This window comes from Rhinolophus sinicus, chromosome 13 (genome assembly GCF_057876585.1).
Source record: "Rhinolophus sinicus isolate RSI-liver-muscle chromosome 13, RSI-T2T, whole genome shotgun sequence".
Classification (NCBI taxonomy): Eukaryota; Metazoa; Chordata; class Mammalia; order Chiroptera; family Rhinolophidae; genus Rhinolophus; species Rhinolophus sinicus.
In genome coordinates this window covers 23,721,960-23,743,499 of record NC_142513.1, presented here as the reverse complement: position 1 = coordinate 23,743,499, position 21,540 = coordinate 23,721,960, and the positions used below count along the sequence as shown (strand labels likewise).

The 21,540-nt window shown below is 41.6% G+C and overlaps 1 protein-coding gene across 2 annotated transcripts in view; it reads right to left on the bottom strand.

Annotated features, from left to right (window-relative positions):
• PSMF1 (proteasome inhibitor subunit 1) overlaps positions 1 to 21,540 on the bottom strand; it is a 35,185-nt gene that overhangs the window by 8,079 nt on the left and 5,566 nt on the right. For both annotated transcript variants that reach the window (XM_019755198.3, XM_088789212.1), the window contains exons 2-4: positions 20,104 to 20,256; positions 18,567 to 18,649; positions 8,581 to 8,769 (exon numbers count right to left, since the gene is read on the bottom strand). In XM_019755198.3, coding sequence (XP_019610757.1) covers positions 8,581 to 8,769; positions 18,567 to 18,649; positions 20,104 to 20,256 — 425 coding nt within the window. The remainder of the gene's footprint in view (positions 1 to 8,580; positions 8,770 to 18,566; positions 18,650 to 20,103; positions 20,257 to 21,540) is intronic.

The following is a 21,540-nucleotide window of genomic DNA, read 5'->3' as shown; positions in this document are numbered from 1 at the left end:
AACATCAGTTTCTTGTATGTCCTTCCAAAGATACTCTGCATATATGAGCAAATATGACTCCCCCCAATTTTTTAATAGATGGATGTCCTGAGCTCCTTATATACATTATCTTATTTCATCTTTGCAGCAGCCCTCTGGGTACATGAGCTTGTTAGTTCAGGAATACGATTGACAGTATATGTTGCCGATGACAAAATTCAAGCTTTCAAGTGAAAACTAGCAATCTGGAAATTTGTATTTACCACTAGCTTGATGGCTTCCCAATACAGATGGTGAGGAAATCGATAATATTAATGAATGAGATTTTTTGACATTGTGTAATAAAATGTGTCAACGTTTAGCAGATCTGCACATCTCAGTGATATTTTCTAAACAACTAATACATGATCTTCCAATATTACGCATGGGTAAAAGATCCATTCAAGGGGCATGACAGACCAGTGGATTTCAATGTAATAATGTACAAAAAGTTCACCAATATGGATTCAGATTCCACTTTACAACTAACCTTTAAAGAAACCATCACTTGTCAAGTTCTGGTATAATGCAAAGAAGAATATCCACAATTATTTGGAAAGGTTATCAAACTACTCCTCTCCTTTCCAACAACCTATCTATGTTAAGGCTTGAACAAAAACATTATCGCCTACAGACTAAATACAGAAGGAGAAATAAGAATCTAGCTGTCTTCTATGTCTGATATTAAAGAGATTTACAACAATGTAAAACAATGTCACTCTTCTAATTTTTTTGTTTTGAAAAACATAGTTCCTTTCATAAAATTTATTATTTATGTTAACACATAATGGATTTATTATTGTTATTTTAAAATGAATGAATAAATGCATATTTTAAAATTTCCAGCTACAATCTCTAATATGGTAAATATTGATAGATACTACTCAAACAAATAAGAGCTCTTTGGGGTTTTCAATAATTTTTGAGAATGCAAGAGGATTCCTGAGACCAAAAAGTTTGAGATCTGCCAGCTTAGGAAATGTAACGCAAGGAAGTGAAAAATAAATAAATTTATAAATTTATATACTGATGTTCAGAGTGTACAATTTAAAATGAAATATTGGACATGCTTCAACTACTCCATTGAGGCTAGGCAAACGAAACAGCATAATAAAATATCAGACACTAAAAAAAGATGTTTAGCACTTCAGTCAATGAATTATGCAATTTTAAAAAGGAAATATAGAACACAAATACCAGTAGCATTAAAAAATATGTAATGATACAGACTGATTGGGATTGAAATGAATTTTGAATGACATAAATAAGAGCTTTGTAAGTAAGGATTTATTTTTAGCAAAGCTGGTTAAGCATAGGAAAACCTGCTTTTGCAAAACAGCGAACAAGATCTGGGACATAGAGTCTCCTGACTGAGGACAGATGGAGCAAAGGGAAATTGGTTAGAACTGTAATGACAATAACCAAAAAAAAGTTAGGCTTAGATGAAAACAAAACTTCCCTTACATACGGGCTGTTTTCAGTAATTCTTCCCTCAAGATCTCAGGAGTAGGAGACCTACTTTACACGCTCAATTCTCCGTCACAATGGAATGTCCTCGCCATCAAAACCAGCATCAAACCAGCAGACCCCGTATCCTTTGACAAGTTCTGGACACAAATCACCCCACACTGAGAGAAGCAAGTCACTAGGCACTAGGGAAGACAACCCCACTTCAGTTTGCATTTGAAGGTTTCCAGGTATGGGGTAGGCAAGATGGGGTATAGAAGGTGAGGGGTGAGACACAGGGCTGTGCCCTGCGGGGAAGGGCGCGGGCTGCTGTTTCCTGCGTGGAGGGCAAGCCACGCTGTTCAGGGATGGGGTAAGGAACACTCTGCAGCACCAGATGGGCCTGCAGCTGTACTGCTCTATCCGTTCTCTCCGCCCCAAGGCCCCACCCCCAAATTGGGCATTTGAGGGAAAAACAAAAAGGTGAAAGTGTGAGTGCCTGGTTGCCCAGCAACATGGAGAGGGGAGCTATAATAAAGGAATCGGTGTCATCACAGACATCTGTGCTACAGAGAAAGGGGGCTGGCAAAGAGTAGGGGTGGAGGGAGGAGAAGGGGGCTAGAGAGAGAAGACCTGACAGGTTTGTCAACTCACTAGTGTCTGACAAAAAGTCTCCTTAACATCCCGCCTCCTCTTCCAACCATCTCATCCAGTTCAGTGTCCAAGTCCTGGGAGATAGGCTTGCTTGACGAAGACCTAATTGGGGGTGGGGGCAGGGGGGCAGAGGATGGATTTTTCTCCATAATCAATGTATGCTCACTACTTTGAACTTGTACACAAATTTATTACATGAACTAAAACTGAAGGGTACAGTGGGGAAAGCTTCTGAGACCCACGTAAAGCCCAGTGTCCACCCTCCCAATTAGATAATTCTGGGAAGTTATGCTACCTCCCTATCCACTGTCTCCTCCTCCTATAAAGTGGGGATGCCACCGATCTTCTTGGAGGGCTGTCTGAAAGATGAACAACCATAAAAGCAAGCACTGGTTCAGTGGTCACCACTTGGTGGACAGCCAAGAAACGGTAGTTGTTCCTCTCCTCAATAATGGCAGCCAATGCTGGTAGGGAAACAATGTCCTGGTCTAAATGCAGTCACCCAACACGCCCTCTGGGCCAATCTTCTCACACCTGAGTGGCTCCACTCACCAAAGTCTTTTCTTGGGGTGGTGTTTTGGGGAGGAGGCTACGTATTTAATAACATAAAACAACGTTCTCAATGGGGAGAGCCTCTACTCATTACACCTTCAGTCTTGTTCTCATCTCTGCTGCTACTGAACGGGACCCACTGAATGTTTACTGAACATTTACTATATTCTGAGCAATGAGATGAACACATGATATCCATCATCAAATTCAACCCTAAGACACCTCTGAGACAGGCATAATAATCCCAAAGTACAGCTGAGGAAACCAAGGCTCGGGGGGGCTAAATGTGCTCATCAAAAGACAGGTAGAGCTACAAGATCGGGGTTGGAACCCAGCCAACCAACCTCCAAAGCCTGTGCTCCTAACTACCATACAATGCCCGCTCCTTGACAAGGGGGGTGGGTGGGTGGCAGGAAGAAGGGGGACAAATCCCGCCTGCTCAGAGTGGCGTGTAACAGGACGAGGCTTGGCCTCCTGCCCTACCCCTTCCAACCCACCAGGCTCTTTAGCCAAAGGCACCACTGCCCTCATCAGAATCCTTCGGTGGTTTCCACAGGGAGATGCACGTACTTCGCATCAGGGGCCTTCCAAAATCTCGTCCCATCCTCCTCAGCTGTTGTATCCTAGGATTCCAGACACGAATTTTCTCTAGCCCCCTTCAAAAAGTCCCATGCTTTCAGACCTTGATGCCTCTGGCCTACTGTTCCCAAAGCCTTGAATAACCTATCCCCTGAAAGAAATAATTCAGACACATAAAAAGGAAAAAAGAAAAGGAGCTTACGGAATCCTTCTCTTCCCCATGAAGACACAGCTCAGGCAGCACCTCCTCCAAGAAGCCTTTCCCAGGGTACCCATCAAGGGTCTCTGTGCTAATGTCTATAAGTGGCAGCTATCACTTTTATTTACTGACCTACTCATATCTCCCACATCAGAGGGAGAGCATGTGCCTCAAGAGTAGGAGCCCAGTCCTAGGGGTCCCTAACCCACAGGGAAACGTTTGATGAATAGAGAACTCATAAAAAATGTACAAGGCATACATAGGTCCAGGTGATGGAGATACAAAGAGGTTAAAAAGTGGGGCAAAGGGGATTCACACTTGAAAAAAGCCAATAATTTTAGATAAAAAATAATCGAGTGGTAGTGTTATCAAGAGTGAGGTGAAGGGGTTTCGGCCAATGAAACGAACACGGAGGGCAGGAAGGGGCAGGGCTGGCTGTGCCTGCAGCAGACCTATGATTGGCTGAGACCATTCCCAGCCTCTCTCACCTTTTGGGCCTAGAACATCTATGCCCACATCTTCCCCAAGCCTTTCTCAGCCCCAAGACCCAGAGCCTTCACTTAGTAACGGTTCCTGAACTGAGGCCCACACCACTCAGTTGGTGATTCTCCACCGTGATAGGGAGCATTGTATCCTGCTCCTTCCCCAAGTGTGGAAGCCTGCCCTGGCCTCTGCAACCCACTCACCACCCCCCCACACCACCCACACCCGGCTCTAACCACACTGCCTGTCCTCCCAGCAGCGCTCTGCACAGGACAGGCCTTCAGGCTGGAGCACCCTTTCTACCCCCCCCTTTGCTTGGCTAACAGCTCCTTCTTGGGACAGCCTTCCCTGAACACCATGTGTGGTTCAGGTTCCTCTTTCTAGGAGCTCCCAAGTACCTGCTGTTCATCCCCTGTGCGACGAGCTGAGAGTAGGAGACAGGATGGCATCACTGGTCTTTGTAAAGCAAAGGGGCTAGATCTAGTGTCCCACACATAGTGAGCTCAGTAAGTACCAGAGACTTAAGAACCTAAGTGGCTCCTCAGCATCTACACTTTGGATTATTGTTTATTTTGAAATAATTACCCACGAATGTATGGATTATTTCTGGACTCAATTCTATTCCCTTGCTTTACGTCTATCCTTCTGACAGTATCACACTGTCTTAATTACTGTAGCTTCGTAGTAAGCTTTGAAATTAAGTGTGAGTCCTCCAATGTTTTTCTTTTTCAAGATCTTTTTTTTTTCAACCAGCTATTGGGGTTCCCTTGTATTTCCATATGAATTTTAAGATCAGATTGCCAATTTCTAAAAAAATAAAATAAAACAAAACCCTAGAAACAGAAAAAAGCTCTGGATTTTGATTGGGATTGCATTGAATACGTGGATCAACTTGGGGAGTACTGAGAATATTAAGTCTTCCTATCCATGAACACAGGATGTCTTTCCATTATTTAGATCTTCCTTAATTTCTTTCAACAATGTTTTATAGTGCTCAGTATACAAGTTTTGCACTTCTTTTGTTAAATTTATTCTTTTCTTTTGTTAAATTTATTCTTTTGGGGGTTACTGTAAATGGAATCAGTTCCTTAATTTCATTTCCAGATTGTTCACTGCAGACATACAGAAATATAACTGATTTTTATTCATCTTGTATCCTGTCATGTTGCTGAATTTGTTTATTAGTCCTAACAGTTTTTTTTAAATTCCTTAGTATATTCTAGACACAAGATCCAATGTCATTGTCAATAGAGATTGTTTACTTCTTACTTTCTAATCTAAATACCTTTTATTTCTTTTTCTTGAGTGACTGCCCTACCTAGAATCTCAAATACCATGTTGTATAAAAGTCACAAGAGCAAATATCCTTGCTTGTTCCTGATCTTAGGGCCAAGCCTTCCCTCTTTCTCCTTTATGTGAGATGTTAGCTGTGGTCTTTTTGCAGATGCTCTTTATTAGGTTGAGAGCATTTCCTTCTTTTGCTGAATGCTTTTATCATGAAAGGGTGTTGGATTTTGCAAATGCTTTTTTCCTTGTCTATTTGAAATAAGCATGTGGGTGTTTTTTTTTAATCCTTTGTTCTATTAATATGATGCATTACACTGATTTATTTTCGGATGTTAAACTAACCATTCCTGGAATAAATTTCATTTGGTCATGGTGTATAATCCTTTTTATGTGTGGCTGGATTTGTTTTGCTGGTATTTTGTTGAGGACTTTTATATCTATATTCACAAGGGATACTGGTTTGTAGTTTTCTTGCAAGACCTTTGATTTTGTTATCAGGGTAATCCTGGCCTCAGAGAATGAGTTGGGAAGTGTCCCTTCCTCTTCTATTTTTTGAAAGAGTTTGTGAAGGATTAGTATTAATAAAACATTCATTATTAAATAAATTTTCAAATGGACCAAAAAATAGTAAAAATAGTAATAACTTATGAACCCCTATGCATCCTTCCACTCAGTTTCAATAATTATCAATATTCTACTATTCTTATTTCACCTATACTCATTTCTCAATGTCTGATTCTTTCAGGGGGGTGAAATTATTTTAAAGCAAATCCCAGGCATATCATTTCACCCTTAAAGATTTATATATCTATAAAGATATATATATATATATATATAAAGACATATATATAGACATATATATGTATATATACATATATATACATATATATGTAAATATATCTCTAACAGACTTTTTTTTTAACATAACCAAAATTTAATTGTTTCATCTAACAAAATTAACAGTAATTCCTAATGTTATCTAATACCTGGTACATGTTCAAATTTCCCCAAATGTTTCAAAATGATTTTTAGAATTAGCGTGAATCAAGATCTAAACAAAGCCCAACATTGTATTTAGTTGGTACGACTCTTTTAATAACAGCCCCCTTCTCTCTTTTCTCCCCATGGCCTTCATTTATTTGATGAAAAAAATAAGTTTAATTTATTGCGTAAAAATTTTTCACGTTCCATTTTTGGCTGGAACACATGTATTCTCCTATCCTCCTGCTTCTTTTAAACTGGGAGTTCAATCTAGACACAAATTGCTGTAAACTTACTTATTAGAAGACACTTAATGACTGTCTGTCCCATTTTCAGTGTTAAGATTGATCTACGGGTTCAGGGGCTACCAGCCTGATCCAGCTATTATAAAGTTCCCCGTCAACATTTGACCTACTGGTTTTAGCAACCACTGATAATTTGTGCCCAGGTGTACGATTTCAGTAGAAATTGCAACATGGTGATTTTCTAATTCTTTCAGTTCCTCCAAGGCTAGGATTTGTTTACCTTCACAATCATAGACTCCAGGTCTATGATTCCCAAATCAGTATGGCACAGCCTGCAGGTGCCACTGTGGAAGTCCTGGGGACATTTTTGCTTGTCACGGTGTCAGGAGAGTCCTCAAGGTATTTACAGGCAGAGACCAGCTGCTGCATGCTCTACAATTCACAGCTAAATTCCACATAATGAAGAACGACCTGTATCCCACAGCTTTCGAAGTCTTGTTAGACACTCATGGAGATGTAATTCCCTGAGTCCAAGACCACTTCTATATGAACACAAAGTATTTTTTATACTGCACTAATGCAAATTTTTCCAGGACGATAACTATGATGTAATCGAAGCAACACTGTCCATCTATTACTTTTGTTTGCCATTCTCCTAAGGGCTGTTCATCGTTTCAGGAAAGTCATGTTGGTAAGAGTAATACAGTTTGTGTATTTCAACTGCTGATACAACACATCTGTATGTGCCAGCTTTTATAACTGTTGAATTCAAGATAACTCTACATACAACTACAAATGTCTACGTTTCCAGTGAAATCTTGCTCAGGCATCTACACAGTGAAAAACACATCATCTTATTACTAATTACTCTCTTTTTACTTTCCATTTATATCATAGTTAGGATTTTATACCGATTCCTTTTGAAACTGTACATTCTGTAAGTTAGATTAGCTGTGAATTCCATTTTGAGGGAGTAAAGGAGATTTCACAGAATATTTAGTTTGAAACAGGAAGTAAGTCTGAGAGAGCTGAGAATTTTCTACTTAAAGTCTAAAAACCTCCTCCAACTTGACCACTGTCCAGGGCGTATTCTTAAATCTTGCCACCATATTCTGGGTACATCACAGCCAGAACCTTGTGCTGGGTGTGAGGACACCTGGACCCCAGCCCTGCTCTGTCTCTTTATTAGCGGCTTGTGACCTCAGGCAGGTCATCTTACCTCTGTTCCTGTCTGTAAAATAAGAAGGTTAGATCAGACGAGCTGTTCTAATGTTTCAGCCACTTTTTGTTATTCTCTCCTCTCCCCACAGGACCCAGTATTTTTGGAGATTATCATTTATTACTTATTACAGTAATTAAATCAATTTCCCATGAACTAACCAAAGGCATATAACTGCAAAACAGAATAAAATAACAACAGCAGTTAACACTTACTGAACGCTTATGATGGTCCCCAGGGAACCCTCCCACAACTCCGCCAATCCTACCAGTACCACCACCACACTGTGGACTCAAACTGGGAAGTGCCGTCTCAGCCAGAGACTAAGGCCTCCCGGGTACTTGTCTCCTCCCATAGAGCAGACGTCTCCAGCCCTAAAAGCTGCCATCCTAGTCTGCAAAGATCTTGGACATCACTTGTTCGTACCCCGTGCTGTTTTGGAAAAGTTCTGAATTTGTGAAGAGGTCAGGGGACTACAGTGAAATGAAATGAAACAGGCCAGACGCTAGGACTACATCCTCTGGGAAAGCACCTCTGCATCTTCGCATTTTCCCAAAAAGCCTGGTCCAGGGCCCCTCACAGACACAGAGCTCTGGGATGAATAACTGAATCACGTGGGCAGCCACCCAGGAGAACTGCACACGAGCCCCACGGGCACTGAGCCTTGGGCTGACTAAGGGGCTCTCTGTGACCTCTAGGAAGGGGGCAGGTGGCCTTCAGACGCTGGGGAGTTGGGATGACTAGTAGCTGTACAAAAACTCACTGCTCTACTTATGTCTCCACGCTCTATGTCCATATACCAACACTGACAATTCCGTTGAAGACACATGGGGGCCAGAGAGGGGGTCAAGCAGCAGGACAGTCATGGCTGGAATCCTTCTGCAAAAGCATGGGCTGCCCACGGAGACTGTACTCACCAGGGAGGCTGCCGGCTGGTGTGCGGGTGGGGTGGGTGAATCCGGAGTGGGTCCACCTCTCTGGCAGTGGCAGGGGGAAACTCCCGCTGGGGCCTGTTTACATTATTAGCCTTGTCCCATTGCTCATGGATAGGTGTGATGATTCCAGAAACAATACGAGACCGAAGTTCCTCACTGTTCTTGTAGGTCCTGCAGGAAGTAGACGAGGGGTCAACTGCTTGTTGCTGGCTGGCAACCCCGCACACAGTATTTTGGTGACAGCGGCAGCAGCCCTGACAGCTCTTGGCGTTGCGCTTGGACCGTTTGCAGGGGTGGGAACGGGTTGCCCGGCGGGCTTGGGTGAGGGGGGCAACGGTCTGGCGTTGTCTCCGAGATTTGGGCCTAAGCTTCTTCGGCATCTGAGTTGCCCCTCCTCATTTACCACCCCATCAGAAAGAGGTGAGGACGCAGGGGCACAGGGCCTGGACTGGCTACTCCTCTGCATGGGCCCCGGCCCCCCACCCTCAACTGTGTGCTCATCATGTGTCATGGGAGGGTCATGGAAGGCAAAGGCGCCGTGGGGACGATGAACTGGGTTCCCGGTCCAGGGAGGAAGGGCTCTGGGGCTCAAGGTCCAGGGCCGTCACTAACTCGGGGGCCATCGGAAGGCTGCTCTAGCCTTCTTTCCTCTGCCTGTGAGAGACAAGCAATGCAAGCTACAGCTGAGGTGTTTAGGCAGACTGACATAACAGAGCAAGCAGGACGCTCGAGTTCCTAACATTCTGGTGTTTTAAAATGAGCTACGTCCTGGGTCAAAAAAGCAAACCTTGCAAATGGAAAAGAACTAAAATCATATAGAATATGTTCTCTGACCATATGGTATCACAGTAAACATCATCACAGAAAGGAAGTCTCTAAATACGTGAAAATTAAGCAACACAAGTCTAGATGATCCATGAATCAGAGAGGAAGTCTAGAAAAACAAAAACAACGCGGTGAATAAAACTACAACATATTAGAATAGTGGGATACAGCTAAAGCAGTGTCGAGAGAAACTTTATAGCACTAATAGCTTACATTGGAAAAGAGGAAAGAAATCAATAATCAAAATTCTGACCTAAGAACCAAGAAAAAGAAGAACAAATTAAGCCCAAAGCAAGCAGAAGTAAGGGAACAATAAAGAACAGAAATCAATAAAACAGAAAACAAAAATAATAGAGAAAATTAATGAAAAAAGCTGGTTCTTTAAAAAAATGAATAAAATTGGTAAACTCTAGCAAGATTGGTGAACATAAAAAGAGAGAAGACACAAATCACTAGCATCCAGAATAAAATGGGATATTACAACAGATCTGTGGCCATTGAAAGGATAAGAGCCTACTAAGAATGACTTATTCAGCAACTTAGACCAATTCTTCAAAAACCACAAACTGTAAGAACTCAGCCAAATGAAACATAATCAGAATAGTCTATTAAAGTAACTACATTCATAATTAAGCACCGCCAAAAAGAAACCTCTAAATCCAAATGATTTCAGTGGAGAATTCTACCAAACACTTAAAGAAGAAGTAACATCAATTTACAGTCACTTCCAGAAAATACAAGGGGACATTTCCCAACTCATTTTATGAGGCCAGTATTACCTTGATATGAAAACCAGACAAAGAGAGTACCAAAAAAGAAAACCACAGACCAGTATTTCCTATGAACTTGGATGCAAAAATGTTCAACAAAATATTAACAAATTGAATTTAAAAATATATAAAAAGAATTATACACCACAGGATTTACTGTAGGTATGCAAGGCTGGTTCAATATCCACAAATCCCTACCATATCAATAAGCTAAGAAAAATCATATGATCGTATCAACTAATGTAGAAAAAGCATTTGACAAAATCTACCACGATAGAGCCATTCATGATAAAGACTCTCAACAAACTAGGAATAGTTTGATAAAGAGCATCTACAAAAAACCTATAGCTAACTATGTACTTAATTAATGACAGCCTGAATACTTCGTCTTTAAGACTGGGAACAAGGCGAGGATGCTCTCTCTCACCGCTCTTAGTTAGCATAATACTGGAAGTTCTAGCCCCTTCAATAAGGCAAGAAAAAGCATACAGATGAGAAAACAAGGAATAAAACTGCCCCTGTTTGCAGATGACATGATAATCTACTTTGAAATTCTCAAGGAATACAAGAAAACTCCAAAAACACTGTGAGTTCACCAAGAGTTCAGTATACAAGACAGGATACAAGATCCACACACAAAAATAAATTGCATTGCTATATACTAACAACAAACATTTGAAAATCAAAACCAAGGACAGAACATCATTTATAATCACCTCTAACCACACCCCCCCAAAGAAATAAAAACATACTCAGATTCCATATGCTTAAAATTATAAAATGATAATGAAAGAAACCGAATAAGACCTAAATTAATGGAGGCATACCATTTTCATAGTAAAAGTGTCAAGTTTCCCCCTTATAGGTTTAACGCAACTCCTATCAAAATCCTAGCAAGGTTATTTTTTTTTATTGACATAGACAAGCTTATTCTAAAGTTCACACAGAAAGGCTAAACCCTAGAAAGCTAAACCTATCTTGACAAAGAAGTGAATGGAAGAATCATTCTACTCAATATTAAGGTCTACAATAATCATTACTGTGTGATACTGGCTGAGAGACAGACACAAAGATCAATGGGGAAAACAGAGAACCCAGAAATAGACCCACTCAAGTACAGACAACTGATTTCTGACAAAAGTTGCAAAAGTAATTCAATAAAAGAAAAACTAGTGTTGGAGCAATCAGACATTCATAGGTAAAAAAATCTGTTTAAACCTCACAACTTAAATCACACTCTTTAACTGTAAAACATAAGACTATAAAATGTTTAGAAAAAAAAATAGGAGAAAATTTTGGGGACTCTAGGGCTAGGCAAAGAGTTCTTACACCTGACACCAAAAGTTTGATTCATAAAAGCAATTGATAAATGGTATTATCAAAATTCAAAACTTTTGCTTTGCAAAAGACCCTGCTAAGAGAGAGAAAAAAACAAACTACAGGCTGGGTGAAAACACTTATAAACCACCATCTAAGAAAGGACTTGCATCTGAAATATATAAGGAACTCTCAAAAATTCAACAGTTAAAAAAAAATTCAATTAGAAAATGGGCAAAAGACATGAATAGACATTTTCCCAAGGAAGATAGACAGATGGCAAATACACGCATGAAAAGATGCTCAAAATCATTAGCCATTGGGGAGATGCAAACTAAAACCACAAGCTATTACTACACATCCATCATAATAACTAAAATGAGAAATAGTGACAACACCAAATGCTGGTGAAGATACAAAGGCACTGTATCACTCATACACTGGTGGTGGATATGTAAAATGGTACAGGCACTCTGGAAAATTGTTTGGCAATTTCTTTAAAAACTAAACATGCAATTCCCATTGTACTCTTGGACATTTATTCAGAAAAATATTATGTCCACACAAAATCCTGTACATGAATATTCACAGCACCTTTATTTGTAATAGCAAAAAACTGGTAATAATTCAGATATCCTTCAATTAGTGAATGATTAAAAAAACTGTGGTACATCCATACTATGAAATACTACTCAGCATCAAAAAGGAACAAACAATTGATGCATGCAACAATTCAGATGGATCACAAGGGTATTATGCTGAGTGAGAAAAGCCAATCCCAAAAGCTTGCATACTGTATGATTCCATTTATATAACATTTTTGAAATGACAGAATTTTAGAAATGAAGAATAATGGTTACCAGGGGGTTAGGGGGAGTGGATGTGGCGATAAAAAGGCATCAAGAAGGATCCTTGTGGTGATGGAAATGCTTTGTATCATTGTATCAAAGTCAAATCCTGGTTGTCCCATGTAGTAGTTTTGCACAATGTTACCATTGAGATAAAATGTATAAAGGCCACAAAGTCTCTCTCTATTATTTTTTACAACTGCATGTAAGTCTACAATTATCTCAAAACAAACAGTTTAATTAAAAATACATTTATTATGTAATCATAAAATAAACTGATTAGACTAGATCAGTGGTATGAGGTCTTCTCCAGCAGGCGAGGGAACCCAGGGAGGGCAAGAGAGAAAGCCAAGAGGATAGGGCACAGGGACCTCCATTTCCTGCGCCCACCTTTTCCACTAGAGCGACTCTACTTGAGCCAGTTTAGTAAGTCAATCCTAAAGAACACCGTGCTTGAAGTTTCATGGTTAGAAAGTGTTAATACCTGTAATAGCTTGGAAGCGCTAAGGGCCTGTGGTCCATCCACCACCACAAAGAAGAGGTTTCTACTCAGAACACAGAACTCTGTGGTCCTTGCTACTTCTCTGACAAGCAGGGCAGAGGGATAAGTAAATCTAACTCCTCTTTCCTTCCAATCATACGACCATGTGTGATACAGTTGGAAGGCCCTCTGATCTCCCTATGTAAGATGTTTACATGTAGAACTCAGGTATGATTCAAAAATTACCAAGTATTGAAAGAAGTTCTCACACAATTTCTAAGTCTCAGCAGAACTGCCCCTTTGGTAGTAACAAAAGACAACTTGTCGTCCTGTCTAATGTAGAAGGGGCGTAGCAGAAAGGTACCGGTTTATTCTCCTTAGCAATCAGTTCGCTCACCAAGGGGCACCAATTCCCACCTGAAGCAGACAAGGCAGCCAAGCAGACAAGCAGGGCCACACGAGGGAAGGGGACTGGAGGCAGGCAGCCCGCTCAGTGCTGCTCGCAGTAAGGCAGAGGAGAGAGGGGGGCCTTCCGATCAGGAGGCAGAGCCATAGCCTGGCTGTCAGGGCCTCCGTGTCCATGGACAAGATTCCTACTGATCCTACTTTCCTCCCTTTGCGTGTTTACCCAGAGCTTGGGCCCAGCACTGTGCACTCCATTCTCAGAGCCACACGCTGAGGTAGTGGGATTGTGTCCCTCATTTCCCAGTAATCAAACAACAAAACACTCACACACATAAAACTCTAACACCAAATGCATTTACAAAAAAGTCAATGGATATACTATTTCATAGTATGAATGTACCACAGTTTTTTTTAATCATTCACTAATTGAAGGATATCTGAATTATTACCAGTTCTTTGCTATTTGTTTTATCACCGTTTCTCTCTCTCAGTATCGCTGAGGGGACTAAATGCTCGAAGGAGCATGAACAGCTTAACACATCCCTGGGATCTTCCACAAGTTTTGACAATTTCTCTCCCAACGGAATTCCAGAATGAAGAAGTCAAGAGAGAGACAACTCTCCAAATGTCCTTCCCTAACCTTCTTAAGGGGTGTGGTGGGGTCACGGTGTGGGCAGCACCCAAAAGAGCAGCTTTGCCAAGGCCAGGCCTGGCCTTACTCCTTCTTTCCTGTCTGCTATATGCAAACCGGACCTGGGCCCTGTCCTCTTAGCCCAGCTCTAAGAAGTTAATCATAACATACCCACTTATTAAATGCTTAAAAGGTTGTTTCCAAATATTAAACATGGCGGGGGGGGGAGGGCAGGGGAGGCTTCTCTGAGGAGCTGACATTTAAGTGGGAACTGAAGGAAGAACAGGAGTTGGCCGTGTGAGGTGGCGGGCGGAGAGCACTTCAGCAGGAGGGCAGAAGGAGCATGGCACCCTGGCCGAGACACAGGAACTATGGGGGCAGTGGCACAGGATGACGTGGGAGGGCTTGGGCACTAGGCTTCAGGCATTATCAGGGATTTTGTTTTTATCCTCAGAGAAATCAAAACTCACTGAAGAGTGTGGCAGTTTCTTTGGATTAGAAAATTTTTTTTCCTGTACCAATGTAACCAGTTTTAAGTGTACAGCTCAGTAGTATTCAAATACATTCATACCACTGTGCAACCGTCACCACCACCCATCTCCAGAACTTTTTCATCTTGCAAAACTGAAATTCTGTACCTACTAAACAATATGCCCCATTTCCCGTCCCCCAGCCCCTAGCAAGCACCACTGTACTGTCTGACTCTATGAATCTGACTACTCTAGGCACCTCATATAAATGCAACCATACGATATTTGCCCTTTTGTGTCCTTTCCCTTAGATAGTGTCTTCAATGTTCATCTGTGTTGCAGCGTAGGTCAGGAATTGCTTTCTCCTGACGGCTGAATAACATCCCGTTGCATGTACACCATATTTGGTTATGCACTCATCTGTCCTAGGTATTCATGGATACCTGTTACTTCTACCTTTCGGCTACTGTAAAGAATGCTTCTATGAACATGGGTGTACAAATATCTCTTCAAGACTGTGCTTTCAATTCTACTGGTTATATGCCCAGAAGTGGAATTGGTGGATGATTACGGTAATTTAATTTTTTAAAGAAACACCATACCATTTTCTATAGTGGTTGCACTATTTAGTGTTTAAGGGTTCCAATTTCCCCACATTCTTGCCAATACTTATTTTCTGTTTTTCTTTTCTTTTCTTTTTTTTTGATAGTGGCCATCCTAACATGTGTGAGGTGGTGTCGCTGAAGGATATCCAGCAAGGGTTTTAAACATGATCTGATCTGTTTTAAAAAGTCTGGTCTGACTGCTATCTGGGAAATGGACTGGAGGGTGGTGAGCAGTAGTGGAAGCTGGGGTCTCCTCACACAGAGGCTGCATGCAAGAGGGGAGGAGACAGACAGGGGTGGTCACAATGACGGAGGTGGTTTGGAAGTCTGAGAGGAGTGGAGCGGGTTCAAAATGGTTATTGCTGATTAGATACAATTAAATGCAACAGGGTTTCTAGGCAGTTCTGATGACTGTGCTTTTACTGTGAGGCCGGGCTTCCTCCAAAACCCCGAGGAAATCAATGAGGATAGAAAAGAAGTCCTTAAATGGAATAAAGTGGAAATAAATGGGCCTAACTATATAGCAAACAGATAATTTCATTACACTGATGGAAAAACAAGCATTAATCCAAGTATCTTCTGAACACAATACTCTATATACTTCCTCAGAGGGACACACTCAAAGGACAAAAAGAACTGGGAAAAAATCGTATTAGAAACTTCACTTAGTAGCTTTCTTCTTGGTAGGCACTGATGCAGCAGTTCAGAAACGATTTGTGTATTTTAGGATCGAACAAATAAGTAAACACGTTGATGCTCTTAGGCATCAGGGTTCTCCCCACAGACTGGAGCTATAAGGAGGGAATAAGAGAATAAGGATCCCACAGGGTTAGATTAAAAATACAAGTATCAGTTTGATTTTTAAGAAAAAAACTTTAAAAATAAAGCTTCTAACTCTAGTCTCTGACAAAACCTGGAAGTGATAACATCCTTAGTCTTAACGAGCACACACTAAGGGTTTTTAAATAATACTCCCCACTGTCACGCGGGGTGAAACGCGGGGTCTCTGGTCCCGCTCCCCGCACAAGAACACAGGACATGATGAGACCAAAAATGAACACCCACGGAGCCATAGATAGGGTAGTCATACCACTATATTCTCACTGGGTTGGAGACGCAGAAAGCAGAAGCCACACGATCCGCAGCCCGCCGTCCACTTTTCTCTGCCAACCATCCTCACTTGCTAACTGCAATCCACCGTGCTAAGTGCAATCCACCCTTGCTAGCTCAGCCACCATCTTCTTGCTAGCCCCCATTTTTGCTACCGTAGCCACAGCAGTTATATTAGCGGCCAATGGCTCTCTGAATACAGCTGACGGCCAACTAGCCACAGTTGATGGCCATTTACTACCTAAGCCAGCACCTTTCCACGTGAGGCCAAGAGCCTGGAAACTGCACTCCTGGCTCTGTCCCCACACCCACCAACAGAAATCATGGCTCCTCAGAAAAATGGGCGATTTCAAGGTAGGGGGCAAGGAAAGTGCAAGGTGAGGCTGGAACATCTTATTGTGCCAGACAGGAAGAAAACGCTCAAAGAAGGATGAGGACATGTCAAAAGGACACAGGAGGCAGCTTGAAGGGGTTCCCACCAGTCAGCTCTGGAACGACGTGAGCATTCAAAGAACAACAGAAATGAACTATAACTGAATAAAGAAAACCCCACTAGTCTATACTAATATTTTAAACAATAGAAACGAGGGGGACAAGGAGTATAGAAAACCTTTTTATAAAAAAATGCTAAAATAAATGTAGAAAGAATGATAAACATAGAAACTTACTGTTTTATAATCATCACAATAATAACTGATTTGGCAAGAAACATCAATAGGTGCTAAAACCACTGGGCGAAGACCATTAGGAAGCAGAATATTCAGTCCGCTAGTGTAATCCCACAGATCACTTATTAAACACAAAGGAAAACAGGTGCCTTTACTATAGAGAAAGCTGGAAGATACTGTCATAACCAAGTGATCAAACCGAACAAAATCAGCTGTGATACAGGTCACACACCTGATGCGAAATGCTGAGAACAGAGTCTCACCTACACAGTGTTCTTGTCGAAAACGTTCAACCTCCATCAAATGATGAGCAAGCAATCTGATCTTGAGGAAAAAAATCTGAACATTCTACACAAGAACTGACCTCAAGTCTTCAAAGATACCAATGCCACAAAAAAACAAAAGTCTAAGAAACTGTTCTAGATTAAAGGTAATTTAAGAGACATGACAATAAATGCAATGTGTTATCTTGGTTGGACAAGAAGAAAAACTCAACCCAAAAACCGAAAGACTAGCAAAAAAGGAAACTTGGGATGACTGCAGAAATCTGAACACGAACTATGTACTAAACTTACCAACACATCGGTGCTACATTTCCTGACCGTGATAACTGTATTAAAGTTATATAGGAGGATGCCCTTGTAAACACCTGGAATTACATTATGAAATATTTAGGTGTCAAGAAATAATGCTCAGATGGTTCAAGAACAAAAGAGCATACAGAAAAATTCAGCAAATATGGCAAAATGTTAAAAAAATGAGTGAATCTAGGTCGTGGGTATATGAGTGATTATTGTACTATTTTTGCAAGCCATCTTTTCTGCAGGGTTGCAAATTTCAAAATCAAAAGTCAAGAGAATGAGAAGATAAAAGCCTGACTAGAGAAAATATTTATAAAACACATATGATAAAACAGTGCTATAAAAAATATACAAAAAAAACCTCCTAAAACTCAACAAATAGAAAATAACTCAAATAAAAAATGGGCCAAAGACCTGAACAACTGCCTCACCAAAGAAGATACAGATGGCAAAAAAGCACATGAAAAGCTCCACATCGTATGTCATCAGAGAAACGCAAATTAAAAGAAAAATGAGATACCACTGCACACTTACGAGAATGGCCAAACTCTGAAACACTAACACTCCCAAATGCTGACGAGGATGTGGAGCAACAGGAAGCCACATGCATTGCTGGTGGGGACACAATGGCACAGCCCCTTTGGAAGACAGTCTGGCAGTTTCTTACACACCGACACACACTCCAACACCACTAAGAACGAACCCTATAGTAAACTATGGACTTTGGGTGATAATGTGTGTCAATATATAGGTTCACCCAATTAAAAAAATGTCCCTCTGGTGCGGGAGACTGACAGTGAAGGAGGCTGGGCGTACATGTGTGTGCGTAGGGCAGGCGCAGGAGGTACATGGGAACTCTGCACTTGCTGCTCAATTCTGCGGTGACCCTAAAACGGCTCTAAAAAAATAAAGTCTATTAAAACAAAGTTGGGCGTGGAGTGGAGTCCCGAAAAGGCACGTTTTCCTCAGCAGCCTACTCTGACAGCCTCCAATGGCCCAGCGCATCTCTATTCTGTAGCCACTGTAGCACTTGTGGACTCTTGACTGCATGATTTTATTTCCCGTGGCATTTCCCATGTGAGTCTTCTCTTCAAATCAATTAAAAACAGAGAAGAGAACGGAGGAGTGGCTGTGCCCACGAATGAAAGATCCTTCCATTAACCTTCCTTCATTCTCTGGATACCCCCACCCCATTCCTAATTTCTGGCCACCGGTTCTCTTTTCTTTTTCCCAGGGGAAACTATTACTTAGAAGTACCTGTCAAAGTCACTCAGGTGTTCTGAATCGATATAATCATCCAAGTTCAGGGTCAAGTCTGACACTTGCTGTGAGCCATATTCCTAGAAAAATAAAAACGAAAATAAGCGACTGGGAATATTTGGGGGCTAATGAGTGGATTAGTGGGGGGAGAGTGACAATTAAATATTCAAGCTAAATACATATACACACAAAGACACATCCAGAAGGACTGTTTGTAATATAGGAAACACCCTTCTAATGCCTGGGGACTTCTCTGATTTAGGAATACTGTCTTTCTGAGGCAGAGCCCAGAAAACCTACTTCCCAGGCTCTTTTGCTGCTTGTGCACAGGTGTGTAACTGAGGTGCCAAACGGATGCACAACTTTGACTTTGAGGTGGGCGATATGAAGAAGGAAGACGAGCAAGGGACAGATTTCTTGCTAATGAGGGGTCACAGCATCAGTGGCTCATGAGAAGAGGCACCAGGGCTGGCAGTATTGGCCAGTATCTAATGCCTCAGGGTGGTGGCAGTAGCACTGGTTTCCATGGCATGGTTTAGGGCACTATCCTGGAAGCCCAGCCTTGAACTTGTTTCCAGCCCTTCTGACGATTCAATGAGCTACCCCAGTTCTTTTAATAAACCCAATCTGTTTAAACCTGAGGGGATTTTGTTGTTTGTAACTAAGAAGCTTGTCTGATATAAGATCTAAATGGTCATCGAAAGGGAGGAATAAATTGTGGTATTATGAAATACTATATAGTGGTTAGAATAAATAAGGTATATCTATATGCATTCCCATGTAAACACCTCCAAAACATGTTGAGTGGAAAAAGCCAGGTGCAGTACAATACAGACTGTATGATACTTTTACATGAACACATGCAGGCAACCAGGTCAAACAAAAAGAAAGTCACTGCCCTCATGGTGCTTATAGTCCAGTGACAGAACGTAACACTAACCCAAAGCATAAATACATACATAATTACACATTGTGGTACCAGGCAGGAAAATAAAATCATGAAGCAGAGGCATAATTTAGATTTTTCTGGCAAGTGAGAGTCGGAAGTCAGGACTGAGCTTTTTGACTAAGTGAAAAATGAGAGGGAGTTAGCCAGGCTAAAGAAAAGATGGAGGGTGTACATGATGTGTGTGAGGCGACCCACGGTGGAGGGGAGAGCTTTCCAGCACAGGAAACAAGAAGTGTAAAGCCTCCAAGGCAGCAGAGAGCTAGGCTTATCTAAAGAACTACAGTAGCCACCGGGGGCTACAGTAAGTTTTTTCTCCCATGTTGTCACTAAATGGTTTATCGTAACCATTCCCCTGTGATGGACAGTCCCCTGAGCCCTTATAATACCAGGTGGTGAAAATCTTTGAGCACAGAGCTTTTCTATACGTCGGGCTCTTGCCTTAGGATCAAGTTGCAGAAGTAGGCTCACCAGGTAAGGACTTCACAGACATTCCGAGCTCTCCATGCATACTGTTAGATGGGTTTCGAAAGGCAGACCCCACTGCCCACTCCCATCAGCAGACGTCCCCACGTCTCGGACACTCACCAGCACGTTGATGATCATGCTCTTCTCCACAGTGACAGCCTTCACCAGGAGCTTTCTGGCCCCATCCTTAGATTCATACCGGAGGGCATACAGGTCTTTATTGTTGCTCCACTCCGCAGGCAGCAGTTCTGATTTCTTGTCACTGGGACCCGGCTGAGAAGACACCAGGGTTGTGAGATGGGCGGTCATGACCTCAGAACACAGTTATACAGGACCCTGTAGACAATCTAATCCCATCCCTCTCTTCCCAGATGAGGGCATGGAGGTCAGGAGAAACAAAATGTCCCAGGCCCTAGCAGGTTAGAGGTCTGGGACCCGGGTGTCTGGACTCCTTGCTTTTGATCCCCTCTCATCTCTGACGAGCTTCGTGACAGAGCACAGGAACTGTCAAGAATCTGCAGCCATGGTTCAGTAGTCATCTCCTCACCACCTCCCCTGCCAAGAATAAGGCAAAGCATCTCAAGGGATACTGTGCAATTCTAAGGCAGTGTTTTTCAAAGATTGGAATTCGGGCCATCTGCAGTAGGGTCACCAAAATACTGACAAAAAATACAGATTCTAATGCACTCCTCCAGACCACTGGAGTGCTTTAACAAAAATTACAAACAATTGTCATACACACGCAAAATGTAGCAGAAGTACAAGATAAAAGAGAATGATAAAATGCACACCTATGTATACCTAGCAGCAGCTTAAGAAACAGAACACTGCCAGTACGGCTAAAGCCTCGAGTAACGAACCCCCAGCAAAGCTCCCTCCTTCCCTCTCACAGGTAATGACTCCTCTGTATTTCTACAGATTTCTTAACTTTTCCTTATAGTTAGTTGTATTGCTATGCATACAACCCTAACAATAAATTGTTTCAAATGTTTCTGAATTTTATTGCATCGCTTTTATCACTTGCCTTTCTCATTCGATAGTTTCTTGAGATTCACCCATGTCAATGTATTTAACTACAGCTGATCACTATAGGGCATCTCATTGCTACACAGCAGTTCACAGCTATACAGCATACAATGGTGTATGTTGCCAGTTACATTCTCACTTTTTGATAGATATTTGGAGTGCGTACAGTTTGTTTAGCTATTACAATCACCGCTACTATGAATGCCCTTGTACACATCCCAGTACACACGTGGATGAATGTCTACCCAGTATGTACAGAGGAAGAACTTTTACTTTAGAAGTGCACAGATTTGCACTCCCATCAACAAAGGCTAAGAGTTCTGGATGTTCCACGTGGTCAGCAACATTGCTATGTTCAGTTTTTAAATTTCTGCCAACCTAGGGGGTGCAAAGATGCATCACTCTGAGTTGTGATGTCTTCCTTTCTTTTGTTTTTTAGTAATCCTGCGACTTTCCTTTATACACTAGTTTGAGAACTAGATCTCAAACTATTTCTATAGTAAAAACTAATACAGTGATTTCCAGGTGGGG